At 39.0% G+C, this 23,189-nt stretch overlaps 1 protein-coding gene across 1 annotated transcript in view; it reads right to left on the bottom strand.

Annotated features, from left to right (window-relative positions):
- cnih4 (cornichon family member 4) overlaps positions 1–9,905 on the bottom strand; it is a 38,948-nt gene extending 29,043 nt beyond the window's left edge. The window contains exons 1-3 of the mRNA XM_033638944.2: positions 9,772–9,905; positions 6,986–7,054; positions 6,618–6,730 (exon numbers count right to left, since the gene is read on the bottom strand). Of these exons, the coding sequence (XP_033494835.1) occupies positions 6,618–6,730; positions 6,986–7,054; positions 9,772–9,840 (251 nt within the window). The 5' untranslated portion in view covers positions 9,841–9,905. The remainder of the gene's footprint in view (positions 1–6,617; positions 6,731–6,985; positions 7,055–9,771) is intronic.
- Positions 9,906–23,189: the final 13,284 nt, after the last annotated feature.

Here is a 23,189-nt window from a genome sequence, read left to right as displayed (position 1 = left end):
TAGCACAAATCTATGGCATTTTACATTGTATAAATTACCCTAGCGGCTAGCGATCTTCCCTCTTCTCATATAAAACCAGGGACAACAGCAACATTTAACAAAGGTAACGGCACATAATTTGGCTCCATTACAACTCACAAGATTCACCAACAAAACAACTGTCTTATACTAAACACGTTTTCCAAGCAAATACAATATGCTAACATTATTAGCACCAGCCTATGGCATTTTACATTGTATAAATTAGCCGAGCAGCTAGCAATCTTTCCCTTGTCTCATATAAAGCCATGGACAACAACAACATTTAACAAAGATAACGGCACTCAATTTGGCTCCATTACAACTCACAAGGTTCACCGACAAAACAACTGTCCTACACTAAACACGTTTTCCAAACAAATACAACATGCTAACCTAGGGCTGTAGTCAACCAAAGAAAATCTTGGTCAACTAAAGTCGTACATAATCTTCAACTTATCGATAACTCGTGGGGAAAAAAAAAATCTGTACCCTATTTTTACTTCTGCGGTGGTGTGTCTGTGTCTCTGCAGTTACACCTCCAAAACGACACGTGCTGATGTGCTGACGTATTGCGGTAAGCTTGTTGTGAAATTTCCGGTGTTGTCTGTGACAGCGTCTCTGTGCTGCTCTAATGAAATCTACTAGCCTGCTTTCTGCTTTTCTCACTTCAGTTGCTTAACATCTAATTCAAGTCTTAACCCACACTAGTACTGTTTAAGCACTTATAGCTCTCCTCCCTTTTACGACTTTCTTGCTAATCTCTTAGCTGTTGTTTGCACGTTATTAGCCTTGTTAGCTACATTAGCTTAGCGATGGCTTCTCCTTCTCCTGCTCTTTCTTGCTTGGTGTGCCAAATGTTTAGTCATGCCTCTGCCTCCTTTAGCGACAGCGGTAATTGTAACAAGTGTAGCTTATTTGCTGCGTTGGAGGCGAGGCTCAGTGAATTAGAAGTGCGTCTCCACACCATGGAAAATCACTCAGTAGCTGCAGTAGTTAGCCAGTCCCCTGTAGCCGGTGCAGAGCTAAATAGCATAGCCTCTGCTAGCGGTCCCCCGGTAACCCCCGTGCAGCTGGGAGGCTGGGTAACTGTCCGGGAGAAGTATAGCTCCAAGCCGAAGCCCACGGTTCACCACTCAGCGACACACCAGCTGAGGACAAAACTCTAATCATTGGCAGCTCTATTCTGAGGAACGTGAAGTTAGCAACACCAGCGGCCATAGTCAAATGTATCCCTGTGGCCAGAGTGGGCGACATTGAAACAAATTTAAAACTGCTGGCTAAGGCTAAATGTAGATTTAGTAAGATCGTTATTCACGTCGGCGGCAATGACCCCTGGTTACGCAAATCAGAGGTCATTAAAATTAATATTGCCTTGGTGTGTGAATATGCTAAAACTATGTCAGACTCCATAGTTTTTTCTAGTCCCCTCCCAAATCTGACCACTGACGACATGTTTAGCCGCATGTCATCATTTAATCGCTGGCTGTCCAGGTGGTGTCCAGCAAACAATGTGGGTTTCGTTAACCATTGGCAAACTTTCTGGGGAAAACCTGGTCTTATTAGGAGAGACGGCATTCATCCGGAGCTGCTCTCATATCTAGAAACCTGGCAAAGTTTATTAGTAATTCAAAACCCTGACAACCCAGAGTTGAGATCAGGACTCAGAGTCGAAGTCTTATACGCTTCTCTGAGCTTCTAGTGCAGTTACCCACCCATAGTTCTATACAAATGGTGTCTGTCACCCGACCACCTAAATTATCTAAATCTAAAATTAAACAAAGAGAAGTTGTGCATAACAACCTCTTAAAAATTAAAACCTCCTCTGTGACAGAAAGACAAAACAGGAGAATTAAATGTGGACTGTTAAATATCAAGTCTCCATCATTGAAAGTAGTGTCAGTAAACGAATTAATATCAGATAATCATATTGATTTACTCAGCCTCACTGAAACCTGGCTGTGTCAAGATGAATACGTTAGTCTAAATGAATCCACTCCTCCCAGTCATAATAATACCCACATTCCTCGAGGCAGCGGCCGAGGAGGGGGAGTAGCAGCCATTTTTAACTCTAGTCTGTTAATCAGCCCTAAACCTAAACTAGATTATAATTCATTTGAAAGCCTTGTTCTTAGTCTTTTACATCCGACCTGGAAAACCTCACAGCCACTTTTATTTTTTATAGTGTACCGTGCTCCTGGCCTGCATTCTGAATTTGTATCCGAATTCTCAGAGTTTTTATCCAGTTTAGTTCTTAAATCAGATACAGTTATTATTGCAGGCAATTTTAACATTCATGTTGACGTTGATAATGGCTCCCTGGCGTTTATCTCATTATTAGACTCCATTGGCTTCAGTCAGGGTGTGCATAAACCAACTCACTGTTTTAACCATACCCTCGATTTAGTTCTGAAGTATGGAATTGAAATTGATAACCTAACAGTCTTTCCACAGAATCTCTTGCTATCGGATCATTATTTGATTACTTTTGATTTCTTTTTACCCGATTACACACCACTCAGCAACAGTTACTACACTAGATGTTTATCAGATAGTGCTGTCGCAAAATTAAAGGAAATGATTCCTCCGTCGTTAAATTTAATACCATGTCCTTCAGTAACAGAGGTTTCCTGTACCGACTTTAAACTCTCCCGAATTGATCATCTTGTCGATAGCGCCATAGACTCGCTGTTAACAACACTCGACTCTGTAGCCCCTCTTAAAAAGAAGTTAACAAAGCAAAGAAAGTTCGCTCCTTGGTATAACTCTCAAACCCGTAAGTTAAAACAAATATCGCGAAAATTTGAAAGGAACTGGTGATTAACCAAACTGGAAGAATCTCGTTTAATCTGGGCAGACAGTCTCAAAACGTACAGTACAGGCCAAAATTTTGGACACACCTTCTCATTCAATGCGTTTCTTTATTTTCCTGACTATTTACATTGTAGATTCTCACTGAAAGGAATCAAAACTATGAATGAACACATGTGGAGTTATGTACTTAACAAAAAAAGGTGAAATAACTGAAAACATGTTTTATATTCTAGTTTCTTCAAAATAGCCACCCTTTGCTCTGATTACTGCTTTGCACACTCTTGGCATTCTCTCCATGAGCTTCAAGAGGTAGTCACCTGAAATGGTTTCCACTTCACAGGTGTGCCTTATCAGAGTTAATTAGTGGAATTTCTTGCTTTATCAGTGGGGTTGGGACCATCAGTTGTGTTGTGCAGAAGTCAGGTTAATACACAGCCGACAGCCCTATTGGACAACTGTTAAAATTCATATTATGGCAAGAACCAATCAGCTAACTAAAGAAAAACGAGTGGCCATCATTACTTTAAGAAATGAAGGTCAGTCAGTCCGGAAAATTGCAAAAACTTTAAATGTGTCCCCAAGTGGAGTCGCAAAAACCATCAAGCGCTACAACGAAACTGGCACACATGATGACTGACCCAGGAAAGGAAGACCAAGAGTCACCTCTGCTTCTGAGGATAAGTTCATCCGAGTCACCAGCCTCAGAAATCGCAAGTTAACAGCAGCTCAGATCAGAGACCACATGAATGCCACACAGAGTTCTAGCAGCAGACCCTCTAGAACAACTGTTAAGAGGAGACTGTGTGAATCAGGCCTTCATGGTCAAATAGCTGCTAGGAAACCACTGCTAAGGAGAGGCAACAAGCAGAAGAGATTTGTTTGGGCCAAAAAACACAAGGAATGGACATTAGACCAGTGGAAATCTGTGCTTTGGTCTGATGAGTCCAAATTTGAGATCTTTGGTTCCAACCGCCGTGTCTTTGTGAGACGCAGAAAAGGTGAACGGATGGATTCCACATGCCTGGTTCCCACTGTGAAGCATGGAGAAGGAGGTGTGATGGTGTGGGGGTGTTTTACTGGTGACACTGTTGGGGATTTATTCAAAATTGAAGGCACACTGAACCAGCATGGCTACCACAGCATCCTGCAGCGACATGCCATCCCATCCGGTTTGCGTTTAGTTGGACGATCATTTATTTTTCAACAGGACAATGACCCCAAACACACCTCCAGGCTGTGTAAGAGCTATTTGACCAAGAAGGAGAGTGATGGAATGCTGCGGCAGATGACCTGGCCTCCACAGTCACCGGACCTGAACCCAATCGAGATGGTTTGGGGTGAGCTGGACCGCAGAGTGAAGGCAAAGGGGCCAACAAGTGCTAAACACCTCTGGGAACTCCTTCAAGACTGTTGGAAAACCAATTCAGGTGACTACCTCTTGAAGCTCATGGAGAGAATGCCAAGAGTGTGCAAAGCAGTAATCAGAGCAAAGGGTGGCTATTTTGAAGAAACTAGAATATAAAACATGTTTTCAGTTATTTCACCTTTTTTTGTTAAGTACATAACTCCACATGTGTTCATTCATAGTTTTGATGCCTTCAGTGAGAATCTACAATGTAAATAGTTATGAAAATAAAGAAAACGCATTGAATGAGAAGGTGTGTCCAAACTTTTGGCCTGTACTGTATAAAAAGGGCCTCCGCAAAGCCAGAGCAAACTATTACTCACCATTAATAGAAGAAAATAAGAACAACCCCAGGTTTCTTTTCAGCACTGTAGCCAGGCTGACTGAGAGTCAAAGCTCTATTGAGCCTTGTATTCCTTTAGCCCTGAGCAGTAATGATTTTATGAGCTTTTTTAATGACAAAATTCTATTAGAGGCAAAATTCATGACCTCCTGTCCTCAGATAGTACCTATCTGCCCTCAAACACAGCTGTAAGACCTAATATATATTTAGACTGCTTCTCCCCGATTTCTCTTCAAGAATTGACTGCAGTGATTTCTTCACCTAAATCATCAATGTGTCTCTTAGACCCCATCCCAACTAGGCTACTTAAGGAGGTCTTACCTTTAGTTAATGCTCATATATTAGATATGATCAATATATCCTTATTAACAGGCTATGTACCACAGTCTTTTAAGGTAGCTATAATTAAACCTCTCCTAAAAAAGCCCACCCTGGATCCAGAGGTGTTAGCCAACTATAGACCAATATCTAATCTTCCCTTTCTTTCAAAGATCCTTGATAAAGTAGTCACAGACCAGCTGTGTGATTTTCTCCATGATAATAATTCATTTGAGGAATTTCAGTCAGGATTTAGAGTGCATCATAGCACTGAGACAGCAGTTACAAATAAGAAATAAAATTATAATAAAATTACAAATAATTTTCTGATGGCTTCAGACAAAGGACTCGTCTCTGTACTTGTTTTATTAGATCTTAGTGCGGTGTTTGACACAATTGACCATCAGATTCTGCTACAGAGACTGGAACACTTAATTGGCCTAAAAGGTTCTGCACTAAGCTGGTTTAAATCTTATTTATCTGATCGTTTTCAGTTTGTTCACGTCCATGATGAATCATCCTTACTTACCAAAGTTTGTTTTGGAGTTCTGCAAGGTTCTGTGCTCGGACCAATCCTATTTACTCTATATATGCTTCCTTTAGGTAACAAAATTAGAAATCAATTTCCATTGTTATGCGGATGATACACAGTTGTATTTATCGATGAAGCCAGAAGAAACTGATCAATTAACTAAACTTCATAACTGCCTTAAAGAAATAAAAACCTGGATGAGCACCAATTTCCTTATGTTAAATTCAGACAAAACTGAAGTTCTTGGCCCCAAACAACTCAGAGACTCTTTATCTGATGACATAGTTTCTCTAGATGGCATTGCTCTGGCCTCTAGCATTACCGTAAGAAACATTGGAGTAATATTTGATCAAGATTTGTCTTTTAATTCTCATTCAAAACAAACCTCACAGACTGCATTTTTTCATCTGCGTAATATTGCGAAAATTAGGCCTATCCTGACCTGAAAAGATGCAGAAAAATTGGTCCACGCTTTTGTTACCTCTAGGCTGGATTCTATTGCACGTCTGTCCGTCCTGTAAGAGGGATCCCTCCTCAGTTGCTCTTCCTGAGGTTTCTACCATTTTTTTCCCCCGTTAAAGGGTTTTTTTTGGGGAGTTTTTCCTTATCCGCTGCAAGGGTCAGAGGGACAGAGAAGGACAGAGGGATGTCGTATGCTGTAAAGCCCTGTGAGGCAAATTGTGATATTGGGCTTTATAAATAAAATTGAATTGAAATAGAAAACGCTTGTCAGTGGTGGAGGACTGTGTTAAGTGCTGTAAAGTTTAGTTGATTCAAAACACACATTAAATATGGCTTAATAATGACAATATCAAACACAAGTACGCAAAATGGCTTCACTATAAATCACAGAAATGACAGACAAACACTTGTCTTTATCTGGACACATTTCCCCCACCAATACAACATGCTAACGTTATCAGCACAAGTCTATGGCATTTTACATTGTATAAATTAGCAATCATTTATTTAAATAACAATTAAACATGACAATTGTCTCTGTTGTGATTTGATAACCGTAAATTTATAAAACGATTTGTATAGGGGTTAAGTAAAAACTTCAGATGTACTTGCCCATTCCAGCAAGTGAAAGAAAACATAACACTGAACCCTGTCACTCAACCAACCCTACAGAGGAGCAGGTTGTCTCACAGACACTTAAGAATACAACAGCAGTATGAACATACCTATAAATGTTCCAGGCTGCTACAGGCAGGTTGAGGAGGAAGATAAACCAGTGCATGGAGACCAACATCAGCATCGTGGAGAGACACTGGCCAACCATCTCTGGAATTACCCACTGGAAAGACAAAATATCAAAAATATGTGCATTTAAATCATAAATGTATAATCTAATATACTAATAACCTTCTGAAGCATCTATAAAAACAGACTTGAAAATCAGCTTTCGAATCAAATAGTCTTGTTCATATAATACATTACAACAAGTCACCAGGCATTACAAATAAAAAGCATCTTAAATAAATGAAAAAGAAGTTCAGATCCACAAGTATATGCATGTACTCTGACAAAAATCCAAACTAACATGACTTACTTTGTTTAGCTTGGAGCAGCAGGCTCTAGCATTGATGTAGTCACATTCTAGATCAGATAAGGTGATAATCTGAGCCTTAGGTCAAGGAGTCATGAACTGGTGAGAAACTTACAATGGTTGACTAAGGAAAATATATTCATAAAAAAAACCCTGGTATTAGCTCCAAGCCAATTGGACAACACATAAGCAACCTACAAGATGTTATGTTATACTGTTATCTGTTTAGATGAAACACTGAATCTCATTTACACTGAACTCAGACATGGATTCAAAACACATTTTTAAATACTTAAAGCGCTGAGCATCATCAACTAACAGTGACACTCATGTCAAAATTCCAGAACAGGACATTAAGTTGAGGATGTATCCACCTGTACCTTTTGTTTTACACAGGACGACTGAATCTTTTTCGATTACTTCTTTTATACATTTGGACATCCTAACGTTACAGCCATTCATTGTTCTCTGCACACTTTGTCTTCATTACGACGCTGAAATTAGCTTCTGATTCGGCACTTAAGGGGAAAGTTAAGGGGAAATTAACTTAATGTGCAGTGTGACTGTTTGTCCACTGATTGTCTGTTTTTTTGTGACACTTCTTGATGTGAAAACATTTTAGACATTTTAGGTAAGACATTAACTTTGCCTGACTGTTGTATTTGTGAAACATTTATTTCATTTGTGAAAATGCTAAAGGGGAGATTTCACCGTTTTTGTTTTATACCTAGACCTCATTAGACCAGGTCCAGATCAAAAACCACTGTACCTAGACTTCTCAAATCTGGCCTGGATTATCCTACAGAGGCTAAACATTCATTCAGACACAGTTTCTGATTTGTGAAACCTTTATTCTGTTTGTGAGAATGCAATAAAGACACATTTCACCATTTTTTCAGCATATAGACCACTTTGGTCCAGGTCCGGATCAAAAACCACTGAACCTAGACTTCTCAAATCTGTCCTAGATTATCCTACAGAGGCTAAACATTCATTATAACACAGTTTCTGATTTGTGAAACCTTTATTCTAGTTGTGAAAATGCAATAAAGGCACATTTCACTTTTTTTCCAGCATATAGACCACATTAGACTGGGTCCAGATCAAAAACCACTGTACCTAGACTTCTCAAATCTGGACTATTTTTTTTTTTATTAAACCACGTCTCTCCATCTTCAAATGAGAAATAATAGCACTAATAGCTAAAGTGGTTTTAACACAGGCAACAATAAAGGCTTTGGAAGAGGTTTGCAAACTGACAGTGACGGAAGCTGTGGCAAAAGTGGACCATGGCCAGATGGAGGAAAGGTGCAAATCATGACTTTTATAGGATATTTCCCAACTGACCAGTCCATGAATATGTGTTTAATGTTTCTCAAGAGATAAACATAACTTTTTTACTTTTTTACTGTTTTGTAGTGAGAAAGAAGAGATCTTCATGTCCATCAGAAATGAGATGGAGAGACATGGTTTAATCTAAAAAAAAAAAAAAAAAGATGTTTAAAAAACAGAAATATCCCATTTTTCTCATTCTCACAAATACAATAAAGGTTTCACAGATCAGAAACTATGTCTGAATGAATGTTTAGCCTCTGTAGGATAACCTAGTCGTCTAAGTAAGTTGAGACGTCTAAGTACAGTGGTTTTTGATCTGGACCCAGTCTAATGTGGTCTATATGCTGAAAAAACGGTGAAATGTGCCTTTATTGCATTTTCACAAATAGAATAAAGGTTTCACAAATCAGAAACTGTGTCTGAATGAATGTTTAGCCTCTGTAGGATAATCTAGTCCAGATTTGAGAAGTCTAGGTACAGTGGTTCTTGATCTGGACCCAGTCTAATGTGGTCTATGCTGAAAAAACGGTGAAATGTGTCTTTAATTGAATTTTCACAAATAGAATAGAGATTTCACAAATCAGAAACTGTGTCTGAATGAATGTTTAGCCTCTGTAGGATAATCCAGGCCAGATTTGAGAAGTCTAGGTACAGTGGTTTTTGATCTGGACCTGGTCTAATGAGGTCTAGGTATAATACAAAAACGGTGAAATCTCCCCTTTAGCATTTTCACAAATAAAATAAATGTTTCACAAATAGTGGGTGTCAGGCAAAGTTAATGTCTTACCTAATGTGTCTAAAGCGTTTTCACATCAAGAAGTGTCACAAAAAACAGACATTCAGTGGACAAACAGTCGCACTGCACATTAAGTTAATTTCCCCTTAACTTTCCCCTTAAGTGCCGAATCGGAAGCTAACTTCAGCGTCCTGCCAAGAGCACAGAGGGAACCCCATTCAAAATTTGCGACAAGAATTGTACAAACGTTAAACGTACATGGTTTTTACCACGTTAATATAAGACAGTAGTATAGTAGTTAGAGTCGGTAGTTAGAATAACTATTGTAAATACTGTTACTATTTTAAGTACTTTACTGGTCATTAGCTCACCGAGAAACATTACAGGTCACATCCTATTAGCGTAGAGGTGTCAATAGAGACGCAGGTAGCAAGCTAAATTTATATTGGTTTACTTCCCATTGTTATTATGTTGATTTAAAACTTTACATGCACCTCTTTTTTTTACATTCTTGTCATCACACCTAATCACCCGGTTTCTCTGCTTCATCTCAACTTAGCCTGTCACTGACTGTAACAAAGCGGCTAAACGGTTAGCTAGTTAGCGTTCACGTAGCGTTACTATCATGAAGAAAGACATCAACAGGAGCTTTCGGTAAGCCAGCCTACATAAGCTCGACACCCGCCAAAAAACGCGCAGCGTTAGCTGAAAAGGATACAAAGTAGACCGAGAGGAAAATAAGAGCACAACAGTCCACAAGTGACAGAATGAACACTGCCGCTTCCATTTTTCTTCTTCCGTAAGTGATTGGTTTTTATTTCCGGCTAGTTGTTCCGTCGGAGAAGGTGCAGTGACCGTTATTTTATTGCAGTACTGCCGCTTAGCGGACTGGAGTGGAGCCCATTACAACACAACCACAGGAAGTAGACTAAATAAATGACACATCCTATAATTACTTTTGAGTAGTGGCGGATGAAGTAAATGAAAGTCACACTTGAAAAAAGTACAGATATCTTACCAGAGAATGAGCCAGTGAAGATTCTCAGTCATCCAGGTCATGGTAATCATAAGTGCAACATTGTAGGCAACTGGACTTGCTTGAGTTTCTTAAAGACGTTTCGCCTCCCATCCAAGAGGTTTCCTCAGTTCTAACGGACCGCTGCGGAGTCGCAGGCTTTAAACTATGTGGGTGTGAATCCTACAGTCATTGAGGTCCCATGTGATCTCTGAGTTTCAGAGTCATTAAGGTCACATGTGAGTTGTTTACCCACCCTGCCATCTTGAATGTTGTTAGGGTTAGATGGGTCCATGCGTGAATGGGTGTTAAGTCGTCTGGGAAGGAATCCCAAGCAGGGGCGGGCTGGGAGTTGAAATTCAGCCCGGGAGCTTGATTTGGAGAGGCCTTTTTTCCAATCGCACGACGGACACAAGTGGAACCGTAATTTTAACACGAATACTTTATTTGCAGTATAAAAACAATCTAATGATATTAAACACAACACACACGGATTAGTCAGTCAGTAGAGTGTATTGAATATAGCCTAATATAATTCTATGCAAAGACCTATTGCCAACCCAGTCCTGCACACTGCACCTGTACCTGGCACTGTTTTTTTGGTGGTTCCTGCTCCACTTTCCTCCTTCTCCTCCTCCTCCTCTCCCTCCTTCCTCTCCTCCACCTCCTCTTCCATCTCCTCCTCCTCCTTCTCCTGTCCCTCCTCATCTGTCTCTTCCTCCTCCTCAGTCCTATGACTGGCATTATCCTGTCCCTCTGTATCAATTCCACGACTGACACTGGCCTTGTCAGCTAATAATAACAATAACAGCAACAATGATAAACGTTATAGTACTTTTGCAAAGAATTCACAGTGTTAAAACACAAATACAATATAAAAATCAACATAACAAAAGCGCCACACACGCGCGCGCGCGCGCGCGCACACACACACACACACACACACACACACACACTGTAAATGAATTACTCACTTTAATGTATTTTTCTTGAGCTGGTAAAAATGGCTATATATTAATGTAGAAACAGAACAGGAAAACAGCTGTATAGCCTATATATTCCAATATTATCTTTTTAACTTTGAACACAGACTCTCTCCTGAAATAGGCTATGTTTTCTTTTGCAATAAAGAAATTTGTGCGTTTTTCTGGTCAGCCAGTATGGATTTTATTTTTAATTGATAAAGCAGATTAATGATTTATGCATGTATGGTGTAACATTGCCGATAGGCTACCTTTAATGTTCTGTGTGCCCTGAACACATCCAAAAACGCAAACTAGAGTTCTCAATGGACCTGAAAATTACAACCCGACCCTGCGGGTTTTTAAGCCCAGACCCGACGCAGCCGACACACCAGCATTAGCCTAATTGTCTGCCCGAAAAAAAAGGAAGTCCGAGGTCCGACCCGGCCCGAGTCATTTGCATATTTTTTCAAATATTAGATTGACCCAGTCTGATGTTCCACTCTGTGCCACTGCCACCTGCGGCTGCGAGGGCAGGCTGCTGCGGTCAACCGCGGCTGCGTTTTATAGGGTAAAAAAACGTTCCGACCACCGGCCGGTTCAGCCTGGAACAGACCGGCCATTCGGGAATACTCCCGAATATCCCTGTGGCCAGCCCGCCCCTGGCCCTGGCTATTCAATAAATCTGCTTTTGTTTGCGTGTCTAGACTGTTTTGCAGGTATTGTTGGTTCTTCCTCATTCTTAAATGTCATCAGACTTCAGCACCATTACAGTGAGAGCAAAGTCTCTTAACCTTCTTAACTCATCGTCAGACAGATATGATTGATGCTGGACTACTTCAGAAAATGGTACTTTTCAAAAGATGAAACTTACTTTACCAGGTCTCAAAATGGCAGTTAATCAGTTCTAACACCACAGCTATGTCCTCACTTCTACCATCACTGTGACAGGCCTGACGCTGAGGCACATAGTGGAGTCAGCAAACATACTAACAACAGTAGCAGTCTGCAGATACTAATCTCTGTGCACTAATATATGCCTGATGCCGACCATTATCATCATGGCATGACATGCTGTATATCCACCTTATTTTTCACGGAAACACGGAGGCAAAACAGAACGCAGCCAGCTTCCGTTTTTTTGTGCGACACTTCCTGTCCAGCACTCTTACCACTGTGTAAATGGGAATCGCCTTGTTGTTTACCTTGCTGAGTTTAGCTATATATATATATATGTATTTTTCACGTCACTATATCACCGTTTAGACTAATCTGATGTTTGTAAAGTCTATAAACACAATGACTGAACAAACATTAGTATTTTCTCTGTGTGTAATTAATAACATGGTTATCGTAGATTAGCTGAGCTAACCGTTAGCTGTTAGCCGTTAGCCGTGTCTGTAATAACTCACTAAACTCACAAAGTGGCCCGTGAAAAAAATATTTTCTCCAGCGGATGTCTTAGTTACAACATGATTGAGCTAATTGGAGTAGTTTCATGTCGTATCCGACAACGGGAGGCTTTTAACGGATGACGATCCTGATGCTAGCTTTGCTGCTAGTGTTAACGTTAGCTGTCCCTGTCAGTTGCAGCCACTGATGCTTTCTAGACATCGTGATTTCCCAAAACTGAATGAATACCACACATAGCAACACAAAACTGCTTTGCTAGCTCAATCATGTTGTAACGGCTGGATGGTTGATGCGTACATGCTGATTCAGGTGCTATCAGAGCCGATCCGCGCATCACTGTGGCTTAATGATCAACTCAGTCAATTAAAACAACCCGTCCTGTGTTAGGAGTGTATGTCGCTGACAGAAAGAAAGAAAGAAAAGGGAAAAAAAGATAGAAAAGCAGCGTACACCTCACATATTTATTTCTCACAGTTGAGCACACGTTTGGCTGGCATGCAGAAGCACCGTCTGTGTGTCTGTGTGTCGAGAGTGCGAGCCGCAGCTTCAGCTGCTCAGGTAGAGAGGCTGTGTAGCCCGGTGTGTTTTTTTCGCTGATTCGGTTCTGCAGGTTCTCTGCTGGTACACTGGAGACGGGGATCAAGCAGTTTGTCTCACTCGGAATAGATTGTGCTTTTTTGGTTCATAGTTTATGATTGACGTGCGATTTATTCGCGTTTAGAGGAAATAAATTTCCGTTATAATGGAAACGTGGGCACAGTTATCTAACGTTATACAAAATACACAGACTAACTAACTAACTAACTAACTAACTAACTGATTGACTAACATAAACAACTGAAAATTGAAAAAAACATTAGCTTGCACCGTTAGCTCCGGTAAGGGAAAGCATGAGGGAAAGCGGCTGACCGGAAGTCACGCACAAAAAAACGGTAGTTGATCACTATTTACTTCCGTGTTTGAAAATAAGGTGGATAGGATACCAGGGCTGCAGTTATTAAAAGTTTCTTGTGTGCTAATACATCACAAAATTTAAAATCCAATATTTGTGTTCATGTTTGAAAATGGATAATTATTGTCAAATAACATTCAGTGAACTCCAAAGCATAACATGGCCATCATAATAAAGAAACAAAGTAAAATCAACTTTTTTTCAAATTAGCAGATAGAATATAACTTATATAGGCCTATATGAGTTTTTTTCAAGATGTTCAAGCAGTTTTTAATTATGAAGACAAACATCCTGTCAAAAACGCTCACTACTCTTGGGATTAGTAATGATCTGATTCTGGAAGAAAGCTTTTCTATCCAGTCAACCACAGAGAATATGTTTATTTGTTAATTTGTTAGGATCCCCATTAGTTGTGCCCTAAAGAATCAGAATCAGCTTTATTCGCCAAGTACGTGTGTACATACAAGGAATTTGACTCCGGTAGACTTGCTGTCAATGTACCAGAATTGACATAAGAATTTAGACAAGTAGTGGAGTATACAGAAATAAACAATATACAAAAAATATACAAATATAGATGAAATATAAAAAAATAAATATATAAATTATAAAACCTTTTGGTTACGTGTCCCCCTTATATCTTCAGAACTACTTTTTCTCCAGTAAGCTACGGGCCATTTCTCAGAGCAGGAGGCTCGTTGACAGTAGTGACACCGTCACATCAGAGCTACAGATGGTCAGCGTTTCACACAACTTCATGTCCAAAAACCTGAACTATCACTTTAATAAAAATAGTTCAAAGCAAAGTTAAAAAGTTAGCATTAATATGAGAACATAAAATAAACAACTAAAATGATACAATAAAAAGGTTAAGTAAAATAAAAGACTAAATTAAAATATATAATTAAGAGGAAATGATGTAATAAAAACTATAAATAAAATTTAATCAAAAGCCAGGCTAAAAAAGTGAGTCTTAAGTTTGCTTTTAAAAATGTCCACACTAGCAGCTGCTCTTACGTCTTCAGGAAGGCTGTTCCACAGGCGTGGAGCATAATAATAAAAAGCTGCTTCGCTGTGAGTTTTTGTTCTAACTTCAGGAATTAATAAAAGACCTCTATCTGAAGACCTGAAAGTTCTGGATGGCTCATAAGTTAAAAGCAAATCTGATAAATAAGATGGACTAAGACCATTAAGAGCTTTAAAAACCAATAAAAGAATCTTAAAATCATTCCTAAAGCACACAGGTAGCCAGTGCAGAGACTTTAAAATCGGTGTAATGTGAGCTCTCTTTCTGGTCTTCGTTAGCACTCGTGCCTCTGAGTTCTGGAGTAGTTATAATGGTGCAATATTCTTTTTAGGAAGACCAAAAAGAAGAGCATTACAATAATCAATCCTACAGGTAATAAAAGCATGAATTAGTGTCTCTGTGTTGGCTTTAGAGAGAAATGGACGCACTTTGGCAATGTTTTTGAGATGATAAAAACCGTTCTTGGTGATATGTCTGGTGTGGTGTTCAAAGGTTAAGTTTGAGTCGAAGACCACACCTAGATTCTTAACTTTATCAGATGGTTTTAATTCTAGTGCTTCTAGTTTAAAATTAAATGTTTCCCTCAGTGCTTCAGGACCGATAACCAGTACTTCTGTTTTGTCCTGGTTGAGCTGCAAGAATTTTTCTGCCATCCATGACTTAATGTCTAAAATACAGTTAAAAAGGGCATCAATTGACCCTGTGTCATCAGGAGACACGGCAATGTAAAGCTGTGTATCATACGCATAACTGTGGAAATTTATACCGTGTTTCCTGATGACATCACCGAGTGGCAGCATGTAGAGATTAAAAAGAAGGTGACCTAAAATTGAGCCTTGGGGGACACCACAATTCAGTTCATAGCTCATAGATGAACATTCATTAAAACTTACAAAAAATTCTCTGTTGCTAAGATAGGATTGAACCCAATTAAAAACAGTACCAGATAAACCAATCAAGCTGTGAAGTCGATTTAAAAGTATTCCATGATTAACAGTTTTAAAAGCTGCACTTAAATCTAATAAAACCAGGACTGCAAGTTTTCTCATGTCCAGTGTACATCTAAAGTCATTTACAGCCTTAACAAGTGCAGTCTCAGTACTGTGTTTAGCTCTAAAACCAGACTGGAATTTCTCATGGATATTTTTGGAAATGGTAAAATCATTCAACTGATTAAAAACAAGCTTCTCTAAAATCTTACTTAAAAATGGCAGATTGGATACTGGTCTGTAATTATTGGGGTCCATAACATCCAAACCATTCCTCTTCAGAAGGGGCTTAACCAACGCGGTCTTAAAAGCAGTTGGAGAAACACCCATCTGAAGGGAATAATTTACAATAGTAAATAAATCGTCATCTAAAAAACCATAAACTGATTTAAAAAAGGAGGTAGGAACGGGATCTAAAAAGCAAGTTGATGGTTTTAGTTGAGAAACAACTTCACCAAGCATTTCAGCATCAACCAGGACAAAACTTTCCAGTGTTTCCACACATACAGACACATGCTCTGAGTCAAGGTTCTGGGCTGTGTTTGCTGACTTGTATTGAACTAGATTTGACCTGATATTGTCATGTTTTATTTTGAAATGGACTGCAAATTCCCCACACCTCTCACTCGATGATACATTATTTAAATTATTAAAAACAGGATTTATGAGACATTCAATAGTTGAGAATAATATCTTAGGGTTATTCTGGTTGTCACTGATCAGGTTTGAAAAGTAGGACTGTCTTGCATGTTTAATTGCCTTGTTATAGGTGATGAGCTGTTCACGGAAAATTTGGTAGTGGATGGTTAGGTTAGTTTTTCTCCATTTCCGTTCTTCTATGCGGCATTTCCTCTTTAGCTGTTTTATTGTCTCATTTTTCCAGGGAGGGGTTGGATTTGATTGAATCTTTTTTAATTTTAGTGGGGCAACAGAATCCAGTGTTGATTTAAGTTTGCTGTTAAAACTGTCAACAATAAAATCACAGGAAGAAGGTAAAATGTTGGAAGGAGTGTCACATAAATGAATAAAATTTGCAGTCACTTCAGGAGTAAGATAGCGCTTCCTCACCGTTCTTTCTGAGATGTTTTCCTGATAAAAACCATTGACAGTAAAAAAAAACCACAACAATGATTAGAAATGCCTACATCCACAACGGAAGAAATATTGGCATTAAGACTATAAGTTATAATTAATCTAAAATGTGACCTCTGTTGTGTTTGGGTTGAGTTACATGTTGGTTAAAATTCATACAATTTAGCATATTTAAAAATTCTGAAGCAAGTGAGTCTGACTGATTATCTATGTGTAAATTAAAATCTCCTAAAATGATAATTCTGTTAAAATTGGTGTGGATGATTGAGAGCAGCTCTGAGAAATCGGAAATAAAAGTTGAACATCTTTTCGGTGGCCTGTACACAGTCAAACATAAAATTGGAGGACTGTTATAAACAAGGCAGTGATATTCAAAAGATGTGTATTCCTCAAATGTTGTATATTTAAAACTAAATGCTGCTGAGATGATGGTTGCTGTAACTCCTCCTCTCCTACCAGTCCGGTACATGTGATCGGCATGTAGAAAGCCATATTTCAATCTGCTCTGTCTGCAGTCTCTCATTCACTGCTATTATGATTTACGATCGCGGTCGACACAAGCACATCGCGCTCGTGGTGCTAACAGCAAACTGTTAAAGACAACCTAAAATGAAAGCTGTCTGTACGTAGGCTAACACGTTATCTTAAAATGTACCTGAGGCAGCCGACCTGCAGACCGTGAGTCTCCTAAGTAGAAGGTAAGAGCAGTAACAGCGCCAGGTCACCATCGGTCGGGCATCCCTCCTTCTCTTTCAGCTCTCGCCAGCATGTGAAAGCCAGGCCAATATTAATCCTTGTTCAAACTCTTGTTTTATCACTCTCCATTTTTTTTTTCTTTGTCTCCTCGGACAACACCTTCACCTTCTTCCTTTTCTTTGTCGCTTCAGCCATGACAACCATGTCTAATTTCCTTCACCTCGGTTCAGCTACGCTACTCTAAAGAGAGGAGGGGTATATGACGAGGAGGGGGATATGACGTATGCCGTAAAGCAACCAAATTTTGTAGTCTTTTTTGTGTCCGGGTTGCTACCCGAACCCCGAAACTGCATAGTGCCAGTGCAAGTGAAACAGACGCTCTCAAGCAATGACGGAGGTGTCATCCAACCTATTGTGAGTTGATGTACTATCACAAGGATCTTGGATATATACAGTCAGGTCCATAATTATTTGGACAATGATACAGTTGTCGTCATTTTGGCTCTGTACACCACCACAATGGGTTTTAAATGAAACAATGAATACCTGCTTAAAGTGCAGACTCTCAGCTTTCATTTAAGGCTTTTTTCAAAAATGTAGTGTGAACCGTGTAGGAATGACAGCCATTTCTTCACACAGTCCCCCAACTTTAAGGGCTCATAAGTATTTGGACAAACTAACATAATCATCAATTAAACAGTCAGTTTTAATACTTGGTTGCAAATCCTTTACAGTCAATGACTGCCTGAAGTGTTGGACACATAAGCATCATCAGATGCTGGGTTTCTTCCCTGGTGATGCTCTGCCAGCCCTTTACTGTAGCCATATGCACTTCCTGCTTGTGTTTTGGGTGTTTTGCCCTCAGTTTTGGCTTCAGCAAGAGAAATGCATGCTCAATTGGATTCAGGTCAGATGATATGACTTGGCCATTGCAGAACATTCCACTTCTTTGCCTTAAAAATGTCTTTGGTTGCTTTTGCAGTATGCTTCAGGTCAATGTCCAACTGCACTGTGAAGCATCGTCCAATGAGTTTTGAAGCATTTGGTTGAATCTGAGCAGATAATGTAGCCCCAAACACTTCAGCTTTCATCCTGCTGCTCTTGTCAGCAGTCACATCATCAATAAATACAAGAGAACCAGTTCCACTGGCAGCCATACATGGCCATGACATAACAGTACCTCCACCATGCTTCACTGATGAGGTGGTGTGCGTTGGATCATGAGCAGTTCCTTCCCTTCTTCCTTCTCTTCTCTTCCCATCATTCTGGTAGTTGATCTTTGTTTTATCTGTCCATAGTATGCTGTTCCACAACTGTACAGGCTTTTTAGATGGTTTTTGACAAACTCTAATCTGGCCTTCCATTTTTAAGGCTAACCAATGGTTTGCATCTTGTGATAAACCCTCTGTATTTATTCTAGTGAAGTCTTGTCTTGCTGACAAGAGCAGCAGGATGAAAGCTGAAGTGTTTGGGGAATCTCACAGAACTAGAGCCCTTTTGCAGGAAGAATAGGTGAAAATCCAAGAACTGAAAAACATAAAGTGTTTAGAGGCTGTGATACTTGCCAAAGGGGCACTACTAAGTACTGTATATGCAGAGCGCCCAAACTTTAGCTTCAGACCCTTTTCCTTTTTTATTATTTTGAAACTGTAAAAGATTGAAATCAAAAAGTAATCGTGCTTTAAGTATTGAAGAAATGTGTCATCTTTAACTTCATGCCTTTTGGAAATCAGCTCATTTTTTACTTGCTTAGGTATTGACAGTAAACAAAATTTTTAAATTTTAATTTTAAACTTTCCTAATATATTTTACAGCAAAAACTACAAATCCCAAAATGCACAGCATCTTACAAATATGATGTTCAAAGGTGTTTCCTCGTTTGCTTTTTAAACATTGTTTTCTGTGTTGATTTAGTCGTGTACAGTGGTAAAGACATCCATGCTTTTCTTGATCTATACACCACTGTATGTTACAAAGCACCCCTTAGAAAACAAGTCACACCGAGTCCATCCACGTCCTTTGTTCCTTCTGCTGTCAGTCTGCAAGATGTTGACAGTACTCTCTTCAAATGAATACCTTATTTTGTAACCATATAGTTGGTTTATTCTGTGTCTGCTTTTCTTCACATGACTGGCAAGCCCATATGTTCAGCAAATGTAGTTAAGTAAAATAATATACAACATACTAGAATGTCTATTTATATTTACTAATTTATTTACTGAAGTATGTAGGCCTAAATTATTATTTTTGCCTGGTCCCTGTGTGAGTCAGTATGCACAGGACCATACAAAGTACCAGTGTGCATCTTTTGCCCATGTTTTGATCTCTCTGACATATCACTACTGCTGATTGCTGCTTGCTGCTTGTTGTCAACGAAATTCTGTTCGGCACTAGCCGCTGCGTTTATACGCGCTGTCATCCTCATTATCTTTGAACACGTGTGTTATGTTCTCTAAGATGCAATTCTACGTAATCTCGGCATGCACAAATTACTACCACCAGATGGGTTTAGCTACATTTGTTGTGTAAAAATGAGGGCATGATTGGTATTAACTTAACGTTAGCTGCTCAAGGTCTGTTGTGCTCCCTTTCATCAATGTTTGTGTGTAAACAGTGTTAATGCTGGTCAGAGACTATAACTGCCCTCGCTTGATGTGTTGGCTAATTTAGATGTGTAGTTTGCATCGGGGTTAATATGTGTTCCTCTGCTTTTTGGTGTGTTGTGGTGTAAAACATCTGTGCACACACTCACTGCACACAAGCCATTTTTCCCAATTTTTGGTTTGCCTGGTCTCCTTGTGTATTAATGCTTGTATAACCCCAACCCTGCACTGCTCAATCAAGTTATATACAGCTTTTTTCCGGAGATATTCTAAAAATAGTAACGAGAGTCGTCTCATGTGGTATACGACATGAGGTACCCCTGAGGGTTAACTGGGTCAGATAAATAACGTATACGTAGCCCCGGGTGTCTGCAAAAAATACATTTGTATTATGTTTTAGTAATGCAGAGCACTAATACACATACACATGTGGATACATAAATAGCTGTAGTGCCTCCTCCACCATGAGTCCTTTAGATTGGTAAAATATGGTTGATGTTCAGTATGTTTTACAGCTATCAGTGTTGATTGACTTCTCCTTTTTTCAGATGCACCCCTCTATTTTGAGTGACGAAGCCAGTCTGGGGCACACAACCCTTTCACCATCCAAGTTTGGGTGTCCTCTCTGCCCCAAATTTAAAAACAAAAATGAGAGCGCGATCCAGAGGCACCTGAAAAACCATACGGAAAATGCAGTTTATTTCCATGGTATGTTGATGAGAAGTATCTGTTTGAGATCATATACTTCTACATGTAACAGTAATGTTTAATGATTTTGTTTGGGACAAAACAAGACATTGTAGGCTGCATCTTGGGATCTTGTGATTTGTGGAACAGTGGTTGACATTTTATAGACCAAACAAATTATTTTACTGTTTTTCCATATTTTTTTTCTTTGTTTTTTTTTTTTTTTTTGTACTTTTGAGATTGATATGGATATCTGGAATAAAAACTTGTTCAAAAAGAGAACTCCAAGTCTACTTCTTTATGTTGCCAGTTCAATAGTGTAATATTGTGTTTATATGTGTTCCTGAAATATAATAGAATACATCTGATAATCTAATTATTACGTTCATTTAATAGTTAAATAGTTACAATTAACCATATTGATGTAAGAGTAAGTATGACATGTGTTGTGTCCATGGTTTTCAGTTGTTTTGAATGACCTGATAGTAATCTGCATGTTGCAACTGTAGCCCAATAAATGAAAGTGCTCACCTTATTTAATTTTTGTTAAAAATTAATCCAACTAAAATTCATGTGTTTGCTGATTTTCTGCAATTTTTGTAGGTTTAACTTGTTGAGGTCAATGTTATTCCAAACAAAACATGATTGTATTTAAAATAATTGTTGAAATAATTTTTTTATTATTATTATTATTATTATTATTATTATTATTATTTATTTTATAATATATATATATATATATATATATATATATATATATATTTATAATTGTTGGTTGCTTCAAAGTTTGTAAATGTATTGCTAAAATAAATAATATAAAAAAGACAGACTTAAAAACCGACTTCTGGGGAAAAAAAAAACTGACTTCCGGTATGTATGAAACTTCCGGTATGGACTTCCAGTGTCGTATACACGAAGAAGATTGACTTTCGGTATGGACTTCTGGTATGGATTGGATATATGGCGGCACCCTTGTCCGCCATCTTGTCTGCAGCTGGGTACTCTTGCAAAATACTGGCGCCGCTACCGCTCCAAAGTGTTTGTTTATGTGCTCTGCCACCGTAAATCATCACCACATGATTCCCGAGTGCGGCACCGCTGCTGCTCACCGCTCCCTCAGGGGATGGGTCAAATGCGGAGAACAAATTTCACACACTCAGGTGTGTGACAATCAGTGGGACTTTAACATTAACTTTAAATCACCTAGGCCTCGATGCTGCTCTGATGGTCCTGCAGCGCACTCACTCACCTCAGCTATTTTTGGATTGAGCAACTGGGTGATTATTAATGCGTAATAATGATTATGCCTACTGATTAAACGCACACGTCACTTTCAATTTTTTATTAACAGAAATTAGGCTGATGTTTGTATCAAAATAGGCTATATATCATGAATTACTAGAAAACAAATACATTCTATGTCAAATCAAGATGTTCAGCAGCAGTGAGCACCCCCATATAGTCAGAATGGTATGGTCTTGTTTCATAACCACATTTTGCGACGATTTGACGGCGAGACTGGCAGTCGAATCAGACTTCTCCCATCGACTATTCGTACCTACCTACAAAAGTGGGCCCAGGCAGCTCCCTTGTGGAACTTCACATTTCATGCTATCTGACTAACTTCCAATGAAGAAGATTTTCTGTGATATATTTATCAGATAGCTTTCCATCCAGGCAGTTGGTTTAAATCCATAACACTCAAGCTTTTCAAGAAGAAGCTTGTGGTCAAAAATGTCTAATGCTACTGTAAAATCTAAAATGACTGCTTCACAAATCATTTTGTTATACAGTGCTCTGCACTAGTCATCTGTCACTTGCACTAGAGCTGTGCATGTAGAGTGTCCCTTACTGTGACAGGACAAAGACAAGGATATCAATAAATGAGGTCAATAAATTTTGTTAGAAGGTGCTGCACCTGTGGCATTATGATCCTTTCAAATTTACAATATTTGTCCATTTGTTTTCTCTACAAAACCAAAATTGATGCATGCTGTGCATTTATGATTTAGCTAATAAAACTACATTATAGTTACACTTAGGGTTTTAGCAAAACCTTTTCATAATGCCCTTACAACATTTTGAATAATAGCTTGACAGAACCATATGATGTTATCAGACAAACAATATACTTTACTTGTATGAAGTATAAAATAGTATGATTAATAAATATACTTTAGTTCAAGATAACTACACTGACAGCAGAGTCATCACTTACGTCAGTGCCAAACATTTGTGCTGCTGCTGATTGAAAGCTGCATTTAATCTATACTTAGTTTATGCTGGAGAAGCTGTCCTACACCTTCAGTCCGAACCTTCAGCCACAACAGGCCTGCAGAAAAATTACTACAGGCACCAGGTGAGGCAGGTTGTAATCCAACAGTATAAAAACACAGCTCAGGCACCTTGGCAAAGGGGGATGCTGCTGCACCCTTAGCACCTCTCCTTCTCATGGCTGTGTCTAATGCACAGGTTGTATAAATCAACAGAGGTCAATAAAAGTTTCTTCAATACCTGCAATGAATTTTTACCATCTGTGACAATGTCACGATAGTTGGTATTATTTTCATCTTGTGAGTCTCTGTGTTGCATTATTGCAAAATTGTGTCTGGATGACACCTTGTAGTACCACAAAAGCTATTTTAAGTATTTTGGTGGGTGTTTATATGTCTGTCTGTCTGTCTGTCTGTCTATTTCTCA

The sequence above is a fragment of the Epinephelus lanceolatus genome, chromosome 10, assembly GCF_041903045.1.
Source record: "Epinephelus lanceolatus isolate andai-2023 chromosome 10, ASM4190304v1, whole genome shotgun sequence".
Classification (NCBI taxonomy): domain Eukaryota; kingdom Metazoa; phylum Chordata; class Actinopteri; order Perciformes; family Serranidae; genus Epinephelus; species Epinephelus lanceolatus.
Note: the sequence above shows the minus strand (reverse complement) of the source record. Positions and strands in the feature narration are given on the sequence as shown.